Source organism: Balaenoptera musculus, chromosome 20, assembly GCF_009873245.2.
Source record: "Balaenoptera musculus isolate JJ_BM4_2016_0621 chromosome 20, mBalMus1.pri.v3, whole genome shotgun sequence".
NCBI classification, from domain to species: Eukaryota; Metazoa; Chordata; class Mammalia; order Artiodactyla; family Balaenopteridae; genus Balaenoptera; species Balaenoptera musculus.
Window position 1 is genome coordinate 18,514,840 of NC_045804.1, and position 20,355 is coordinate 18,535,194.

Below are 20,355 nucleotides of genomic sequence, written 5' to 3' on the forward strand. Positions count from 1 at the left end.
TGATTTGCATCATGACAAACTCTGAACAAGTTAGAAATGTTTTCAATTTTAATTTTATTTTATTAATATGAATAAATAACAAATTAAATAAAATTAGCAAATATTTTAAATATTTAGGTATCAAAGAGAGTTCACCAGAAATACAATTCTTTAAAAATAACAATGAGTACTTTTCAGTTTTGTGCACCTTTAAGAAAGCAGTGATCTTAGAATATGTACAATTATTAATTTTTTAAAATTTAAAAGCCTTTCAAGAGCTAAACTAAGTTTTTGTTTTTAAGTCTAGTTACTTGAGGAATTTTCTGGAGTTGTATTTGCTTTCTTGATGAAAAAAAAAAAGTGTTCTTAGTCCTTTGGCACTTTTTTTTTTTAACCTAGAGAAGACTGTCCAATACAGCTGTCTTTCAGGTCATCTTTCCTACCTTAGTGATGTCTCAATAAGCCAAGGAGCATATTTCCATCGCCTGATTTCTTACAGGTTTCAGAGCTACCTGCTAGTGGAATTGGTAAAGAAGTCTCCTTGCTAGTAAGGTATCCAATAACCAAAGAGGTTTTTGTGGTAGCATTGTGTTTTTACCCTTCACAATATTTATTGACATGAAAATGTGTAATCATATAATTGAGTACTATTCACTTAAAGGGGTTAACTCTTGAGGAATCATCACACAAAGAGGCTCATGTTTGCTTTTTACTGATATAAGGTGGTTCTTCCAGTTGCACTTTTTTGCTGGATTCCTCATGCTTGCTCTAATCTCCAAAGGTGAATAATTATCCTGGCAATAAAATCTTTGTTATTAACAGAAGAACTGGAAGCACCAACTAAGCCATGAAGGGATGGATAAAGGTGAAATAAGGTGCCTATTGTTCATGCTATGGGGAGCGGCCTGATAAACAACTGCTTGAGCTTCCTGAATGCTTGAATGGCTTCCCAAGTACAGTAACGTACTGCCTGCATCATGAAGATGATATAGTTGAGGGGTCAGCAGGGCATGAGAAGGAATTATCCAAAAAAGTATTAACGATACACGTTCTATAGTTTCATAAGGTACGGAGTATTTATCACAATATATAAACTTCAGTTTCTAAGGAGTGTCATTAGATTGTTATTAGTGCTATTGTGGTGTGGTGTGGTGTGTGTGTTTAGAAACAATAGTAAAAATAAATATAATGATGTGTTGTTGAGCTTGCTTCTAGTGGAAGTAAAAATCGTCCTACAAATCAAGGTCAAAAGAGACTGAGGAAATCACTACCAAAAGGGGAAAAAAGCTAGAAGCCCAGGTTAATCTCCTACTTTAGAAAGAAAGTGTGAGATAAGTTATCTGACCTGTTGGTAGTTTACATCGTTATTTTATGACTGTTCTAGAATGAATTAGAAGTGGACAGTCTCCCAGTGTTTTTAGCCTATTTATTTTGCAAATGCTCCCTCTTTTTGTGGCAATATGACTGCCTCTACCATCACTTAAACATCAATACTAATGATAATATATACTTTTGCAAGTTAATTTCCCACCTTAAAAATTGATTCACACTTTGTTCCTGATGACAAATGTATTTGGCAAAAAACTGCCAAATTGAGGAAACTTCAAATTTGGTCTCAAAGGTTATTTTATCTATTAATAATTGAATGAAGAATTTGTCAGTTTATTTTTTAGTGGTAGCAAGATGATATCATTTATCTACTGTACCCAAAGAATGAAACAGATTTTCTTACCTTCCAAATTTCTGGGGAGGGTTAGATAATAATCTCACAATTATTAAGAATAATGAAATAAGGTGAGTTTTAAAAAAATTTACAGCAGCAGTCATGTCAATTGAAGCGTGTAGTGTGATTCACAATCCAGATAAGCAATGTTTTAAATTAAACCATGCTTATTTTGTAAACCTGCTGAAAATAACTGGTGTGGAGACTTGGATAGTTCAAGGTTCAAGGAGATTTCACAATGCCAAATTTCTTTCTCTAAGGGAATGAAACTTAACATTTATTTAGTAAAGTATTTAAAATATTCACTATTTATATGAAAAATTTTACTTTTTTCCTTTATTTTTCTATTTTCCCCCATATAATATAATATTCTCAATTTGGAGTCACCAGTGTTTTGACAAAGAAATGGATTAGGCTTTCCAAAGCACATATGGAAAAAAGGGTGAGAGAGGGAAAAGAAAAAGCTAATTAAAGTGTTATTTTTGTATTCCGGTATCTGCCAACTTTTAATCTTTATAATTTAGTTGTGGGTGAATCCTTAAATTGAAAGGAAGAAAATGAAACCAGGATAAAAGCAAGAATTTTGTACATAAATATGTAAATACTAAACTCTGGAGAAAAAATTCCTGCCACTGATGGAATTACAGTTGGACAATCCATCAAAGAAAGGCAGTTAATTTCTGACCCTCCAAAAATAGAGGTAAGTCCTTTTGCTACGAAAACATAGTAAAACCTTGTTATCACAATTCATATCTTCTCCACAATTTTCACTCTTTCTCAATCCTATTAAGGTGTGTCATTAGATTGTTATTAGTGGGAGTAAAAATCATCTTTTTGCCAAACTTGAGAATTTCCCACAATTTGTACCCCAAACTTGAGCCCCTCTTGCCAAACTTGAGAATTTCCCACAATTTGTACCCCACTCCTGTGGGTAATTTCCATATCTTCTAGTTTTTCTTCCTTTCCTCAACTCCAGAGGTGAGTTAAGTCAAGGGCTTAGGAAAAGAAAAAGTCAGCCTCTGAGAAATCCAGTGGGAAGGGGTGTGTCTTCAGCAGAAGTAAAGTGATCAAACCCAAGGAGAAGAAAATAGGAGATCCAGGAGGGCTCCAGCATTATTTCAGCTTGTTAGGCACTATTTTTTCTATTTTAATAGTAAGAGTGGCAGTGGCAGAAGCTAGTCAAACTGAAATAGTCCTGGAGCTTCTTGGAATCCATTTACTTGAGTGAAGATAAACCCCATTCTCTCATGGGCTGCTCGAACCATCCATGCTTTCAGTTTCCTTCAAGTCCTATTTTTTAAGATAGATAGGGAGAAAAGCTTTAGGAGCAGAATAGCTACTTTCTTTCATTTTATATTTCTCCTTACTTGCAACATTTTACTCTAATCCCCAGGAAAGAATAAAAGATGACTTGATTGTATTAAGACAATATATGCCTTCCTCTATTTATAGACTTTTTAGATTATTTGTCTTAGAGAAGGAAATATATGTGTGTGCATGTATGTGTATATACATATATATATATATATATATATATATGTATGGATATATACGTACACACACACATACTTCCTTTGGTTTTTGATCTGCAAAACATGAAGCAAATAAAATGTTCTTTGTAATCATATGCCAAGAAGGTGGTAAAAAAAAATGTGATTTATATCTGCACATTCCAAAACATCATACTGCAAATCTTCACAAAACATTCTACGCTATGTTTACACAACCTAAGCAAAGTGAACAGATACACACCATTTAGTGAATTTGGGTCTGTTCTAACTATGTATCAGAATTTTCTCTTGCTTTGAAGACCCACACATACAGGTTGGCTGGCCCCAGATTCTTGAACACTAATGTTCCATTTTAGCTTGGTGTTAGGTTTACCAAAATCTAGAGCGGCACAGCTTGTTTTCTAGAGAAATCTTAATACATTCCTGGGTTTGCCTGAAATTTTTATATTAATAATGGTGTAAGCAGTTGCTTCTAAATTTTTATGCAGCTTTTGAATTCTTAGGTTACTTAGGTGATAAAAAGTCCCATGAATGCTATTCTCTGAGTGTGGAAAAGTAGCACTCTTCTAATAGTTAGTTCACTGAGTTATTCTCTAAATGCAAGGCTTTCTGAGTATTTAGGTAGAGAGAGTATTATTCATGGTCAAACACAGGACCTCCTTATGGAAGTTAGCCTGAGCATGCACAAGATGGAACAAATTCAGAAAGCTTCTGTCGTCTTCATCATGGTCTCCTATATGCCATACACAGGAATAGACAGTAGGGAAAAGAAAATGACAGTTAAGTTTCTAAATATATGATTTATTTGAAACATAAGATGTTCCAATTTCCCTAATAATATGTAACAGAAGACTAGTTAGTGATTTTCCCTAAGTCAGACGTTAACCATTGAAATCATGGAATTATATTTAGAGCTCTGAATTAGAAATCAGAAGAAAAAGATGCTGGTGCATGCTTTACTGCTTCTAACTTCATGACCTTGGGCAAGTCAGGTAATTTCTCTAAGCCTTAGTTTTCTCATCTGTAAAATAGGGTTAATTATCATGTTGGGCACCTAATAAAACTATAAAAATATATATGTGTAAACTATACAAATAAAGAATATTACGATTATGATAGTTGGTTAAGTAAGCAAGTTAAAATTTTTTGCTGTGCAGAAGTGAAGTTAGTTCCTTTCAGAGCAGACTCTTCAACTTTATGTTTTCCATTAAAACTAATACCAGATTTAAAAAGTGACGAAACCAGGAACTAAATATATCTCATGGAAAAACAATGTCTGATTTTTCTATTTTTAGCTTAGATATAAAAGTCTACACAGAATTATCTATGTCTTAAGGGGAGACTAGAATGCACTTTACTCACAACTGTGCACCATCTACATGCATACTCACCAGACATAACTGATTGTAGCATTTCCATTATCACATACGCAAATGCATTTGCCACACTCTGCAGGAAGTTATTTCTTTCCACCGTAGTGCTAAAGACTTTACAGACTTTTCGCGTCATTTTAACTGCCCAATCCATGCAGTATAGTTCTTTCTCACATACCTGATTTAGACATACAAAGCATTATGGTAAATCTTCATTTGAAGAAAGCTGTAGAATTTGAAAATGGTATTAACAATGACCGTTTATAATTTTACAGAATTTAATATATATAACATCATGTTGAGTCTTTAAATGGGAAATGCTCTTATATCTAATACTTCTTTGCTTTCAAATGGTATAAATTTAGTGGGGAAAAGTGTGAAGTAAAAAAAGCCTGGTTCAAGATTATCATAGAAAAAAAGATTATCATAGAATATCTATTTATTAATGTAAGAAATAATATTGAAAACAATTATTAAACATGAAAAATAAGGCTCCTGCTCATTCATTCAATAAGTGTTTATTGAGCACATGCTAAGAGCTGGGGATACAATGGTAAGCCATAAAGACACGGCCTCTATTTTCAAGGAGTCCAATGAGGGTGACAGACAATTTCAACAGGCAAGAGAACCCTATGGTGACACCAACTTTCCATATTGAGAGTAGTAGGGAATATTTCTCTATTATTTAAAAGACAGATAAAGTGAAAATTACATGTTTATAGGTAAAACTGACTGAAAGGAAAAAGGTTTATTTACTAACATCTTAAATGGTCAATTTAACTCACATAGCCAAATAACATACAGCATGAAAATAAACTATATAGTACTGTAACTAAATAATGTTAACATGACAAGAAAGATATATTGACTACTTATTATGTGTAAAGCACTGTACAAGGCACTACGAAAAAATAAGTGGCATAGTCCTGGATTTCAAAGAGCTTGCAATCTATTTTGGGAGATGACTTACCCCACACATACAGTGGCCTTAGAACACCACTGGTAAATGAAGATAAAGAGAAGACAAATCTGAGGCCATTTAGAGAAAATTAATGACCAGAGTTGAGATGTTAAACAGAGAAGGCTTTCCGGAGAAGGTTTCTCCACCCCTAGCGGTTTCCTCTCCATTCCTTTTACTACAGTGTGGCCAAAGTCACCTTCCAAAAACGTAAAACTGACAATGTCTCCCTGCTTCCTAAAACTTGTCAGCAGTGTGGCTCCTGTGGTTCAAGCTCCACAGAATGGTCTACCAGGCCCTGCCTTACCTAGCCTCTCCCTTCCTATCTAAACTTACCATCTCCTCCTCTTCTGCACATTTTTCCCTTCAGAAATAATACTGAACCGCTTATAGTTCCCTGATATAGTCATGCAGTTCCAATTCTCTCTTTCCTTTTTTTTTCTTTTTGAGGGCCTCTGCTTATTAAAATAAACATTTACATTTAGAATACAGTTAATTTAGTAGCTTTCTTCACATTTTAAAAGAGCCACAGAGATTTCATTCATGTTTTAAGCAGTTGAGTTGGTGAAGATCCTGTCTCCATTTTGTAGAAAATGGATTACATTCAATTATTCCTCACAACAGCCAGCTGAAGATTATTCCATTGCTTTTGAAGCACTGGTTGGGCTGGCATCTGTGATGGAAGCCAAATAAATGAGATATCTATGCAACACATGCAGGTACATGCTTGAATAATCGAACCCCTCTGTCTGGTGAACACTTCCTATTCATTTAAAAAACTTATATCTACTGGAATTGGGGAAGCCCTCTCTGTACTCTACGCCCACCCAATATTGGCTCCTCTCTGATACCTTTGTATCTTTTTTTACATATTTTTGCACTTATCACATTGAATTTATTTATATATACTTTGATATTGCTTAGAAGACTGTAAGCAGCTTTTGGTCAGGGATTTGTTCTATTAATTTCCACAGTCCTAAAATCTCTCACAGGTATGGCCCATAGTAAACACTCAATTTGTGTTAAATGAATGAATATTAAATATATTTTTAAGTGTTTTTATTTTGAAAAATATTTTAACTATATAAAAGTAAAGAGAGTAGTATTATGACCCCCTAGTATCCATTCCCTAGCTTCAACAATTACTAATCTTGTTTCACTTCTACCACCACTCACTTACACATTCTCTCCCTGCTGCCCAGGGATTATCCTGGAGCAAATCATAAGGGATGCTTTATTTTTAAATGGAATTTAAGGGAAAAAAAAGAATATAACTTGGCAGAGCTATATAATGACAATCCAGATATGAAGTGGGGAGAGATTAACACAAGGAATGATTCCAGATATGATAGTTTATTATATAAATTTTAAAAATTTAAAATATATATAAAGTACATATAAAAATATATACTTAAATACATATTCTTTCAAAATGTTTCATACATATTTCAGTTCCTTCAGGGCAGCTCCCTAGTAGGTCAACTATAATGTTAAACAATTTGCTAGAAAAAACTTATTTTATACTTACCAAAGCCAAAAAGACTATCAGCTTTGCCAGTTCAATGGCCCGTCCATTCACAGCTTTACTAGCCATGAAAGTGAAACAGATGCTGTTCCCACTTAGGATTAGGAGATGTGCATTATTCTCTAGAAGCCACTCATGGGGAACCACTTTTATTAAAGAAAGAACAGTTATTTAATGAGAAATTACACAATAGCTATAGTAAACATCATTAACTACATGCAATATTATATTACTTTATTGGAAATACAATCAGTGCCGAGGGAGAATCTCAGAAAAAATGCTTTAGTTTTCCGATTACAGCATTCAACCGGGGACAGAGATTATTTATTGCCAAGTCACAGCGACTCTCACAAATATACTAGTAATACAGTCAAAGCATTTCTCCTACACATAGGTCAACAGACAAGGTGGTGTAATCCTGCTAAAGAAAGAAATCTTGTAAACTTTAGAATCTAAAGGATTATGCAGGAATGAGAAACATTGTTTCATCTCGCCAGTACCAACAGGAAAGGGCCTTCTTCTTACCCAACATTCGGAGGTGTTTCTGAGAACTTCAAAATGGGAATAATTAAGCTAATTAAATTATGAAGCTTTCAAATAATAGCAGTAAATACATATTTATAAAATTGGCAAGGAAAATGGAAGGAAAGTAAGTTGATTATATGCATTCTCTTCAAACAAAAAGCCAAACTTTAAATATTTTAAAGCATTTAGTGATTTCCAATAGGCAATTCTTTTGTTACCTATAGAGTTGTCCTTACAATTTTATAACTGTATTCTAATAACAAATTTCTATTACTGTATGTGGTAAATAATTCTTTTTACCTGATAGTTCATCTACAAGACTGATAACATCATCTGCTGTCCATCCTTTGGTGCCTGTATCATATAGTAATTTAATGGCATCAGCCAAACCTTTCAGACTGGGTTCATCTGCAGGTTCTTCTATCATTTTCTGCCAAACCACCTGTCCTGAATGATAATTGAAACAAAAGCTAGGCTATGACAGAATAGTTGGCTTTGTGATAAAGATTACACAGATTGTTTAAAAAGGAAATTGGATTGCATAATGGAATCCATTACTTATATATGCTACTTTCATTTTAACTTTCATAATGAAAGGTCAATTCTGATAACAGTATAAATTTTAATGTCTCTGACTGATGTGATGAAGCACAGCAACAATAGCTAAATGAGGAAAAGAAAAGGTAGTTTCACCAAGCAAAACACTGTTTCTGGTTTAAAGATAATGCTACCCCATAACAAATTAAAATAAACAATTGATGTAATCTTACTAAAATGAAATAAAACCTAGTGATAGACTTCCAAAAAGAGAGAATTTGTATTTGAGAATTTTCCAGACATTTATATCAAAACAGAGTAATCCAGTCAATTTTTTATTATTTACCTATGACCAATTCTCTTTGTGAATTACACACACAAACAAAATTTGATCCCAGATTGGCTTCCTGCTGCTACTCAACACACTTTAAACTAGTTAACTCCTGATATAAGGCAGTGTGAACTAAATACATGCTAATTTTAACATTCATCCAAGCAAAACTTAATTAGAAAGGCCAAAAACTTGCAAAAAATAATATGATGCACCCCAAATTAAGTAAAACATCAATTCTGACTACCACATTACTTCCCTTGCATTATTAGTCCCCTACAGCAGCAAATATAATCTTGGGTTAAGATAATGTTTAAAGGGCTTCCCTGGTGGCGCAGTGGTTGGGAATCCACCTGCCAATGCAGGAGACACGGGTTCGAGCCCTGGGAAGATCCCACATGCTGCAGAACAACTAAGCCCATGTGCCACAACTACTGAGCATGAGCTCTAGAGCCCACGAGCCACAACTACTGAGCCCACGTGCCACAACTACTGAAGCCTGTGCGCCTAGAGCCCGTGCTGCGCAACAAGAGAAGCCACCGCAATGAGAAGCCTACATACCGCAAGGAAGAGTAGCCCCCGCTCACCGCAACTAAAGAAAGCCCGTGTGCAGCAACGAAGACCCAACACAGACAAAAATAAATAAATAAGTGTATTTTAAAAAATAATAATAATGTTTAAAAATGAAATGCAGGGAATTCCTTGGTGGTCCAGTGGTTAGGACTCCGGGCTTTCACTGCCGTGGGACTGGGTTTGATCCTTGGTCAGGGAACTAAAAACCCACAAGCTGTGCAGCATGGCCAATATATATAATAAAAATGAAATGCAGTTATTTTGGGTAAATCAGAGATGATGAGAATATATTTGGAAATGGCCTCCAGCAGAACAATTTCTGTCTTGATGCTTAAGTTACGTACAAGTTAATGTAGTATACATTTATGAAATCATGAAACACGGTTCAGTTATTAGGAATGATGAAACTAAGCAGGTACAAAAAGATATGTTTCCTAAAGTGAAAGTAATTAACCAGTTTTGTAACATACATCCCTAAGAAATGAATGCTCACCATCTTGAGGAGCTACTGGTCCAAAGATGATATACAGTAATCTTGCCTGATTCACCATTGGCCATGGTTTTAATATACACGTCAACCAAAATGCAGAATCACTTCGATGGGTCCAATGATCAAGAAGAACGTTCCTACAGAACAGTCTGATCCTTAACTCCAGTTTTCGGGCATTTCCTATGAAGACAAAAGAACTGTAAACAATTCTTCCTAGAAAGATTGATATGCATATTGGATAGGTCAAGACATACATCATTAAATGCTTTGTACTGAGAGTGTTACTTCATTTTACTCTGTAAAAATTTGAGATTATCAAGGAACTGCTTTTTTTAAAACAACTTTATTGGGATACAATTTACATCCCATAAAATTTACCAATTTAAAGTGTACAATTCAACTTTTTTTTTAGTATATTCACAGATATATGTGCCCATTACCAAGTAAATTTTAGAACATCTTGATTACCTCAAAAAGAAACCCTGCTCTTTTAGCTATCACTCTCCTATCCTTCTGTCCTTTACCACACCCAGCACTAAGCACTACTTTCCATCTCCATAGATTTTCCTATTCTTCATATGAATGAAGTCACGTAGTAGGTGGTTTTTTGTGACTGACTTCTTTCCTTAGCATGCTTTTTTTTTAAAATACTTATTTTCTTTTTATTTATTTATTTATTTGGCTGTGTTGGGTCTTAGTTGCGGCATGCGGGATCTTTTCATTGCAGCGCATGAGTTTCTCTAGTTGCGGCGCGTGGGTTCCAGAGTGCGTGGGTTCAGTAGTTGTGGCATGTGGGCTTAGTTGCCCCGTGGCATGTGGGATCTTAGTTCCCTGACCAGGGATGGAACCCGCGTTCCCTGCATTGGAAGGCAGATTCTTAACCACTGGACCACCAGGGAAGTCCCCTTAGTATGTTTTCAAGGTATATCCATGTTATGGCAAGTATCAATACTTCATTCCTTTTTATGGCCAAATAATATTCCATTGTATAGATATACCACATTTTTTTATCAATTCACCCATCGATGGATATTTGGGTTGTCTCACCTTTTGGCTATTATGAACAATGTTGCTATTAACATTCATGTACAAGTTTCTGTATGGACATATGTTTTCGTTTCTCTTGAGGATACACCTAGGAATGGGATTGTTGGGTCATGTGGTAACTCTATATTTAATTATTGAATAACTACCAGATTGTTTCCAAAGTGACTGCACCATTTTGCATTCCCACCAGCAATGTATGAGGGCTCCAAATTCCCCACATTCTCACCAACGCTTGTTATCTGACTTTTTGGTTCTAGCCATCCTAGTGGGTATGAAGTGGTATCTCACGTTTTTATTAAACAGCTTTATTGAAATATATATAATTTACATACTGTATACCTTACCCTTTAATGTATATAATTCAACAGTTTTTGATATATTACATTATTTTCCTAAATTGTGGTAAAATATATATAATATAAAATTTGCTATTTTAACCATTTTTAAACTATACAATTCAGTGGCATCAATTACAGTCACAGTGTTGTTCAACCATCACCACTGTCTTACTCTAAATTTTTTCCTCTTCTCAAACAGAAACTCTGTAACCATTAAGCAATAACTCTACATTCCCCGTCTTCCCACATCCTGGTAACCTCTAATCTACTTTCTGTTTTTATGAATTTGCCTGTTCTAGGTACCTCACATAAGTGGAATCATACAATACTTGTCCTTTTGTGTCTGACTTATTTCACTTAGCATATATATATATTTTTAAAATTAATTAATTATATTTTATTTTTGGGTGTGTTGGGTCTTCATTGCCGCGCATGGGCTTTCTCTAGTTGCAGCGAGTGGGGGCTACTCTTCGTTGCGGTGTGCGGGTTTCTCATTGCGGTGGCTTCTCTTGCTGTGGAGCACGGGCTCTAAGCGCACGGACTTCAGTAGTTGTGGCACATGGGCTCAGTAGTTGTGGCTCGCAGGCTCTAGAGCGCAGGCTCAGTATTTGTGGCACACAGGCTTAGTTGTTCCATGGCATGTGGGATCTTCCCGGACCAGGGCTCAAACCTGTGTCCCCTGCACTGGCAGGCGTACTCTTAACCACTGTGCCACCAGGGAAGCCCCTTATTATATATTTTCAGTGTTCATCCATGTTGTGGCCTGTATCAAAACTTCACCCCTTTTTATGACTGAATAATATTCCATTGTATGTATATGCCACATTTTGTCTATTCATTCATCTATTGATGAACACTTGGGTTGTTTCCAGTTTTTGGCTATTGAAAATAATGCTTCAGTGAACCCTGGTATACAAGTATTTGTCCTTGTTCCTGCTCTCAATTTCCTTAGTTATGTACCTAGGAGTGCAATTGCTGAGTCATATGATAACTCCACCTTTAGCTTTTTGAGGAATGTCCAAACTGTTTTCCCTGGTGGTGGCACCATTTTACATTTTATATTTTTATACCATTTATGTTCTACTTACTTGTAGATAAGACAAGTGTAAATGGAAAGTCTGCCAATGCACTAAGGCCATATGTAAGTATCTCCTGATGTGTTAAGTCAAGTAACACAGAAGTTTAGAGGAGAGAGATTATTGCAGGTCTGGGAAGATCAGGAAAGGCTTTACAGAGGAGGTCAGGTAAATTGGGTCTTAAAGGGTGAAAAGGAGAGATGGTATTTCAGGAAAAAGAGAGAATGAATAAAAGGTATGAGGTAGAAATGTGTAAGAGGTGTCTGAGATACAGTGAGTAGAGCAATATGCCTATGTCAAACTGATACAGAGGTAGTGGGCAATAATTTTGAAAAAGTAAGTTAGGATTAGAATATGAAGGCCAATATAAATAATTTGGGCTTTATTTTGAAGATATAAGGAAGCTAATAAAACTTTTTGATCAAGAGAGGGACATGATAAATTAATTTTGTTATTGTTTCATTGGGCTTCTATGTCTGCCTTTAAAAAAAAATCTGCCATGATTTGTTTCATAATGAAATATTTCAAGCTGACAGAAAAGCAGAGATACTATAACAAACACTGTGTACTGATCAGCTAGCTTTGTCAAATCTTTATTTTTTTGCTATATTTGCTTCAGATTTTTAAAAATAAATACAACATTCTGATATAGTTAAAACTTCTTGTGTATCAGTCCCAATCTCCTTCCTCCCCAGAGGTAATCACCATCTTGAATTGGGTTTTATCCCTCCTGTACTAGTCAGCTTTCTCTAAAGAAACAAAACTAACAGGATGTGTGTATATACATAGAGAAGGATTTATTTTGAGGAATTTGCTCATGAGGATTCTGGAAGCTTGGCAAGTCCATAATCTGCAGGGTCGGGTGGCAGGCTGCAGACAAGAGAAGAGTTCTAGTTCAAGTCCAAAGGCAGTCTGTTGGTAGCATTCTTTCTTGTTTGGGGAGGGGAGTCTTTTTCTGTTAAGGCCTTCAAGTGATTGGATGAGGCCCACTCACATTATGGAGGGTAATCTACTTTACTCAAAATCTACTGAGTTAAATGTTAATCTCATCTAAAAAATAACTTCAAAGAAACATCTAGAATAATGTTTGACCAAATATCTGGGTACTGTGGCCTACCCAAGTTGACACTCAAAATTAACTATCATACCTCCCAACTATGTTTTTATACTTTTTTACATATGTATATAACCATAAAGAATATATAGAATTGTTTTGCATGTTTTTAATATGTATATAAATGGTATCATATTAAAAGTATTGTTTGGTAACCTTTTTTTCTCAAATTATATTTTGAGATTTATCCATAGTAATACACATGGCTCTAGTTAATTCATTTTAACTACTACTGTTTTTTTTTTTAATAAATTTATTTATTTTTATTTTTGGCTGGGTTGGGTCTTCGTTGCTGTGCATGGGCTTCTCTCTAGTTGCAGCGAGCGGGGGCTACTCTTCGTTGCAGTGCACAGGCTTCTCATTGTGGTGGCTTCTCTTGTTGTGGAGCACAGGCTCTAGGCGCGCGGGCTTCAGTAGTTGTGGCACGTGGGCTCAGTAGTTGTGGCTCGCAGGGTCTAGAGCGCAGGGTCAGTAGTTGTGGCACATGGGCTTAATTACTCCGTGGCATGTGGGATCTTCCGGGACCAGGGCTCGAACCCATGTCCCCTGCATTGGCAGGCAGATTCTCCACCACTGCACCACCAGGGAAGCCCACTACTAATGGTTTTAATTGTATAAATATGCCATAATTCATTTATCCATTCTCCTGACAACAGGCATTACATTGTTTGCAGCTTTCCCTGGTTACATGCTGCAATGCTCATTCTTATACATCTCCTTGTGCATACTGTGGGAGTTTCTCAGCGTGAAATTGCTAAATTGTAGGGTTCTTATAATGTTTTTTGTGGCTGCACCGTGTGGCATGCAGGATCTTAGTTCCCCGACCAGGGATCAAACCCATGCCCCCTGCAGTGGAAGCATGGAGTCCTAACCACTGGACTGCCAGGGAAGTCCCTCTTATAATTTTTAAAATATGAACTATTTCAGGTATATATAGAAGTTTAAAGAATACTATAATGAACACCTTTGTATCCTCCACCAGTTTAAGGAATAAAAGATTATTAATGTGGTTGAAGCCCTGTGAGCGCTTCTCTTTCTCTAATCACAGGCCACTTCTGCCTCACTATCTGATTCAGTGTTTATCATTCCCTTACATCTCTTTGTCTTTTTACTACAAACGAATGCCACAATTTATTTTGAAATACACTTTAGAACTATACTTTTTTTTTTCTATTTTAATCTCTGTATAATGTTATCTCTGAATTTTCGTTCTTTACCTGGTTTGCTGCAGACAACTGTCTGCATCTTGCGGGAGAGATTAGTCAGCTCACATAAGAAGTTATAAACACGATGGCACTCAAGTTCATCCCATCCTGCTGTTAAGGTCTGAGGATGATAAAGGAAACATTTCAGATGTTCAAACCATCAAATCAAAACGTAAGTCACTATTGCCTTATGACCATAACTGCGGTAGCATAAAATCGAGGCAATATGCAATTTTTATCCACTATGGAACTGTTCAAATTCGTAGGAAATTTTATATAAATAAAACCTAGAAATGCTCCAAAATCCAGTTTCTTTTTGGTTGCATAGGGAGTATCTTTTCAGGGAACTAAATGGTACTGAATCCTGAATTCTGACAATATAGATACAACTTTAGACATCTGACTCACAACCATACTGTGGCTTAGTTTTAGACTACAGTAGAACCCTTTTGATCCCCTCTAGCTATCATTTATGCTATTGCTTACAAATGATAATGACCTCATTTTAATGTGACAATTATGAGCATTTATTTACGACATTTGGGTGTGAACAAAAACCAATTTTTATTAGGACCAAATATAATAATTATCTTTGAGGAGACCAGAATGTACAGTTAAACATATATGAAAAAATTCAAATGGTATTCAACTATATGTAGATTTTGAAAAAGTTGATTAATCATATCAATTTTTCTTAAAATAGTTGAACTACATTTCAGTAGTTTAAAAATGAATCTTATTCTGTTTGGAAGGACATACTAGAAACTGCTAACAGTGGTTACTTCTGTTGAAGGGAAATCTGTGAACAAGGAACAGGCCTGGGAGGAGACTTACAATTCACTTTATACCATTTTGTACCTTTTGAATTTTATATGAATACATGTGCTCATATTACCTGTTCCAAAGGGAAAAAGAAAAAGCAGAAATCTATCTATCTTGGAAGAGGGCTAGAAGGAGGGCCTATGCCCCTGGAATCTGTACACACAGATGGTGGCTGGCTGGCAGGATGGGATATAAGCAAGACTGTTGTAAGATTGTTGTAAACCTCATAAGGTTGCTGTAATAGTTAAGTAAGTTAATACATGCAAACTGCTTAGAACAGTGCAATATATTAATAATATATTGAACAGCATTAATAATAATGTTATTATCTTCTTTGTTTATAATAAAATAGTAAAAAATGTTCTTAAAATCATGCAGTTGATTTCTTCCCCCCTCCCAGGTTTACTGAGATATAATTGATGTATAACATTGTATAAGTTAAAGGCATATAACACAGTAATTATATATATATATATATATATATATATATATATATATATATATATGTATATAAATAATTACCACAAAAAGGTTAGTTATCCCTATCATTTCCTATAGTTACTATTTTTTTTATACAGTTCATTTCTAAGATCATATCCTAAATAACTAGCCCAAGACTTAAAACTCATTGCACACACACACCCTCTACCCCACAATATTTCTAGTCATTACAATTGGCTGGAAACTTCAAGGACATTCAGGGTATAGAGCAAATAAGTGTTAAACATTTCTTACCAGTGAGAAATCCAAGAAAAAAATCTGAGGTGGCAAACATATTATTAGATTAACACATTCTCAAACCTTTACAATGTTATTTTGTTTTCTTTTTAGATCATTATTACTTTTATTATCCTATAGAAAGACAGATAACATGCTCTACTTGATAACAGTTCAAAAAGAATTCCTTTTCTTCTTTCACTAAAAAAAAAATGTACCTGTAAAAACATGCCGTAACATGGTAATCCTAAACATTGCAATGGAGCTACACAGCCGTTAAATTTAAAACAGGAAACCTGTAAAGAGAACAACTGTTAATTCCTCCTTTTCAGTGGAACTGTGCAATGATTTGACATTCAAATTTAATGGAAATACGCAAGGATTGTTTTCAGTCTAAACTGAAAATAACTAAAACACTAAATAACTGATTAGTCTCATGTTATATAGGTGGGGATTATGAAAGAAATATAAAACAAAGTCTTTGCCTCAAGGAGCTCACAATTTTTTTAGAACAATAAGATATACATACATGAAATTAATTTTATATTTCAGGATAAAGTATGTATAAATGCTAAAATGACCAAACATATCAGATACAATGAAAGCAGGGAAAAGATAATTTTGAGAATGATTAAAAAAGCTTATGAAGGATGTGAAACAAGCAATGTCTTTAAGTAGGATTCAAATATAATCAATAGATCGTATTGGTGAGGGAAACAATAAGGGCAAAATGGTATAGAGGTAAAAATTTAAAATATTCATTTGGACAGAAAGATATGAGCAGCTTAATTAGGCTCAAAGTAGTAGAAAGTCAGGCTGCACTGTCAGGGGGAACCCTAAATACCACCTGTGGACTTCGGACCTTATCTTGATGAAACTGAGTAGCCACGGAAATATTTTTAAAAGCAAGAAAATTAATTTGATGTAAGTGATTCAGCATTTAGAATGTCTTGGGAAGTGAAGAAGTGAATGGCAGGAAGATCATCTTGGAAGCTGCTGCAATAACATACAGCTGAACTCAATGCAAACACTGACATGAAAAAAGCCAGTGGATCAGAAACAGTTTGCATATTGAGTGTAAAACTGAATCAGCAGTATTAGATATATATTAGGTTTATATAGTAAAACTCAATGTCTAACAGAGATTATGCCCAAACATATTGATACACATTTCCAAATCATAAATTATCATAAAAGGTTTGTCATTTTATATATTAAAAATAGTTTAATACATATATTTAAATAGTAAAATGTTAACATTTGAAAATAATTTTCATTTTAATAAAATATCTAAATCACCACTTTAAAATAACCTCAGAATTCCCACATGAGGTAAAAATACTTTTATTACTCCGATAAACCTAATAAACTTGAATGATGTACTTAGTTATATGTAAAAATTATTTTATAATAAGTAAAATACTCCTATACTACATTTTGGTGTTTTATAATCTCTGAGCACTTGGTAAAGTATTAGATTATCATCAACCAATTTTTTAGTACCAATTCATGAAATTCTACTAATTAAAGATAGATTTAAAATGAATATAAGACATTAATAATAAAATATCTTTACTGGAAATCAAGACTGTGAGCTAATTCAGAAGTATGATCTTACTTCTGCGAGTATCTTGTGAATGTACTTTAGTCTTTCCTTTGTGGGTAGCAGCAATGTACATCTTTTAAACAGTAGACCTGAGAAAGTAAAGAGACACATGAAAAAATGACAACAATGTAACTAACTTAAGAATATCTATAACTCACAGCATAATGTTTCCTGAAAGTCAAGTATACGATAGTGGGCTGTGAGCTGATAGAGTTTTTAAGAGGAAGTTTGGGAGGAAGGGTGCAGAACACTTATATATGGTGTTTACCAAGTGACTCTGGTGTCCACCTAAGAGGCTATGGCATAAAATCTTACAAAAAATTGTGAAATTGATGCTATAGTACAGATACGAGAAAGTATTTAGATTTAAAAAGATACAATAACCAAACACAAAACACAACAGGGAAACTCTACTGTCTTTATTCCACAGAAAACATATTCCAATATCTCTTAAAATTAAGCTCATGTCCACCATGGAAAATGTTTTAAGAGTTGCTAATGGAAAGAATGAGAAAAGAGATTTTGTACTCCTTTCTCCAAATACAAAAACTTGAAGTCGTAAGTACTTAAAATTTCAGAGATTAGAAGTCGATTTTTCTCTCACAGAAAGTATCCAGTTTGGATGAAATATTTATCTCTTCCTTCAGAGATATCCTTTTATGGGGCTTGCATGTTAAGAATGTATAGAATTTTGTGTTTAGATATTTAAAAAAGAAAAAAAAAACCCTTCAGTTTCCCAGTGAGATATGTAACTTGAACTACAGTGACAGGAAGTGTATGGTTGTAATTTGTTTCCTCTAACTTTAAGTGTTCTGTTTTCCTAAAATGGCAATACATTGTTAACATTCCTATAAGGCCAAATGTCCTCAAACTAAAAATAAGATACATGGTAGGAAAATATATATCTGAATATCACGACTTTCTTCAGTTTTCATCTTCTCTGCATTTACTTTTTTACATAATATAATAACTACTTTATATATAATTCTGTAGAATCTATGGGAATTGAATCTATTTTTAGAAGTTGCTATGTTTGGGCAACACATGACCAGAATTGAGTTTTAAACATAAGCCCTCCTTATTTTTGTACATAAAAAGACATTTTCAGTGTTTAGTTTTCAGGCTGAGTTCTCTTCCTTTCATGTTTTGGCATCCAGTCCCATGGCATATCATAGCTGGGGAATTGTAAGCTATAACTGTATGTTGGTTGCCTTTTCTAATGTAGAACGCCTATTTTTAAGGGTTTCAATTTACCATAAAAACCAATACTGGCTGACTTATTTGTTCTTTTAACACAGGTGCTCTGCTATACCCTTTAGAGACTAACTTCTTTAATTTCTTCCCACTAAAATAGAGTCAGATGTAATGTTCTTTCCACACTGGCCATCTGCTCTGTTTTGTATGAAGAAGCAAATTAAAATTTATAATCCTTAGAATGGAGAATTCTGAAAATGTTATTTTAATGTCGGAAAACAAGAACAGATCAGATAGGAATGGCAACATGAGGAAATGGTAAGTATATAAAACATTTGTCTAAAGAATTAGTCATAAGCTAGGTGTCTGCACAAAATTTAAATGGAAGGTTGAAATCATTACATGAGTAAAACCATTTTTAAAAGCTAGCTTTTAAGATTAATACATATTTGTATTTTTAACTGAATTATCCACATAATTGTCTTAATGCTATCTTGTTTGTTTATGCAATTGAACCTGGTCAGGGAGAAAAAATTCTTTCAAATTAAAACTAAAGAATAAGTTTTTCCCAAGTAGCCTTCCTCCGCAGCCGATGATACTGGAAAAAAGATATTCACAATGACAAGTAGCAAAAAGTAATTGCCCTATTCTGTTACAGGCTTCACAAAGCCTAATCATAAATACTGAAACCAATAACATTGTAACCAGATTACAGACCTTTCATTTAGCCTTACTAAGTATACTTGTCAAATACACTTTGATGTATTTACACATCTATATAGTCTTATTTTATTATCTTAAAGCTAGGCATCCTTGGGCTACTAAAAGGTAACTTACTCTTATGCCTTTATTTACATCTCAACATCACTCTGATATTTAGTTTTATTGCCATGTTTTGGTTAATTATAAGTAGCTTCATAATTAAACTGGTGTCATTAGTCAAGTCAAAATTAGAATTTTATTTCAGCACTCTTAGGGAGAATGAAATCAATGAATGGGGTAAAAGACATAAATGATTACAAATCAAGGGAAGAAATTGTCCAGAATTTCCTTTGATAAGGTTAATTTAATAATAGCATAATGATTTATTAGTAAATGTGCACAGTGCTTTAAAAAAAGAAGAAAACCACTGTTTCTGATAAGAGAATAAGTGATTTTCCACAATAATATGCTTAAATTTCTATTTTAAGAACTAGATTATGGTTGAAAGGGAAAAGCAGTACAGAGATAAAACTCATTGGATTCACAGGAAGTAAAGCATAGAAAAATACATCAATTTCCTAAACTGGCAAGCCACCTAGACAATAAGCACAGGTGACATTGTATCCACATGAAATCACAAGGACTGACACTTTAAAGTGCATTCTCTCATCTTTAAATATAAGTGTAAGGGACTGTTATTAAGGGAAAGTCCTCACACTGAAGAGTAAAAGCATCATAGAAATAGGAAGTATTCCATTTCGCACAGGCCTTACAGAATTGTATAATAAAATCCCCTTAACTAAGTATAGTTCTTTACTTGTTACACTTCTTATTACATTACATAAATTACCTAGAGATCTGTAGTGTTCCAATATAGTGGAGTCTTGTCTCCTGTCAGGCAGCTCAAGGTTATGAAAGTCCTGTAGTAAAAGTCTTTTGCTTCCTGATGAGGTTGAGATATAATTAATAATGTGCTGGCTGACTGTTTTGGACACCATGCTTAGCATGC

The 20,355-nt window shown here is 34.4% G+C and overlaps 1 protein-coding gene across 1 annotated transcript; it reads right to left on the reverse strand.

Annotated features, from left to right (window-relative positions):
- Window positions 1-3,736: 3,736 nt before the first annotated feature.
- FBXO47 (F-box protein 47) lies at window positions 3,737-20,310 on the reverse strand. Its single transcript, XM_036837466.1, has 7 exons — window positions 20,197-20,310; window positions 14,318-14,426; window positions 9,529-9,705; window positions 7,895-8,041; window positions 7,073-7,215; window positions 4,605-4,764; window positions 3,737-3,946 (listed from the first exon to the last, which is right to left on the reverse strand). Exons 2-7 carry the CDS (start codon window positions 14,343-14,345, stop codon window positions 3,831-3,833), a joined length of 771 nt encoding a protein of 256 aa, XP_036693361.1. The 5' UTR covers window positions 14,346-14,426; window positions 20,197-20,310; the 3' UTR covers window positions 3,737-3,830.
- Window positions 20,311-20,355: the final 45 nt, after the last annotated feature.

What these genes read in the sequence shown, in the direction of transcription:
- FBXO47 (XM_036837466.1), bottom strand. Translation starts at nt 14,345, where the DNA reads ATGCAGACAGTTGTCTGCAGCAAACCAG. An exon ending in ACCAGTAGCTCCTCAAGATG is followed by an intron (nt 8,042 to 9,528) that starts GTGAGCATTCAT and finishes ATTATCATTCAG; the next exon opens with GACAGGTGGTTTGGCAGAAA. An exon ending in TCTTGTAGATGAACTATCAG is followed by an intron (nt 7,216 to 7,894) that starts GTAAAAAGAATT and finishes CTTTAATAAAAG; the next exon opens with TGGTTCCCCATGAGTGGCTT.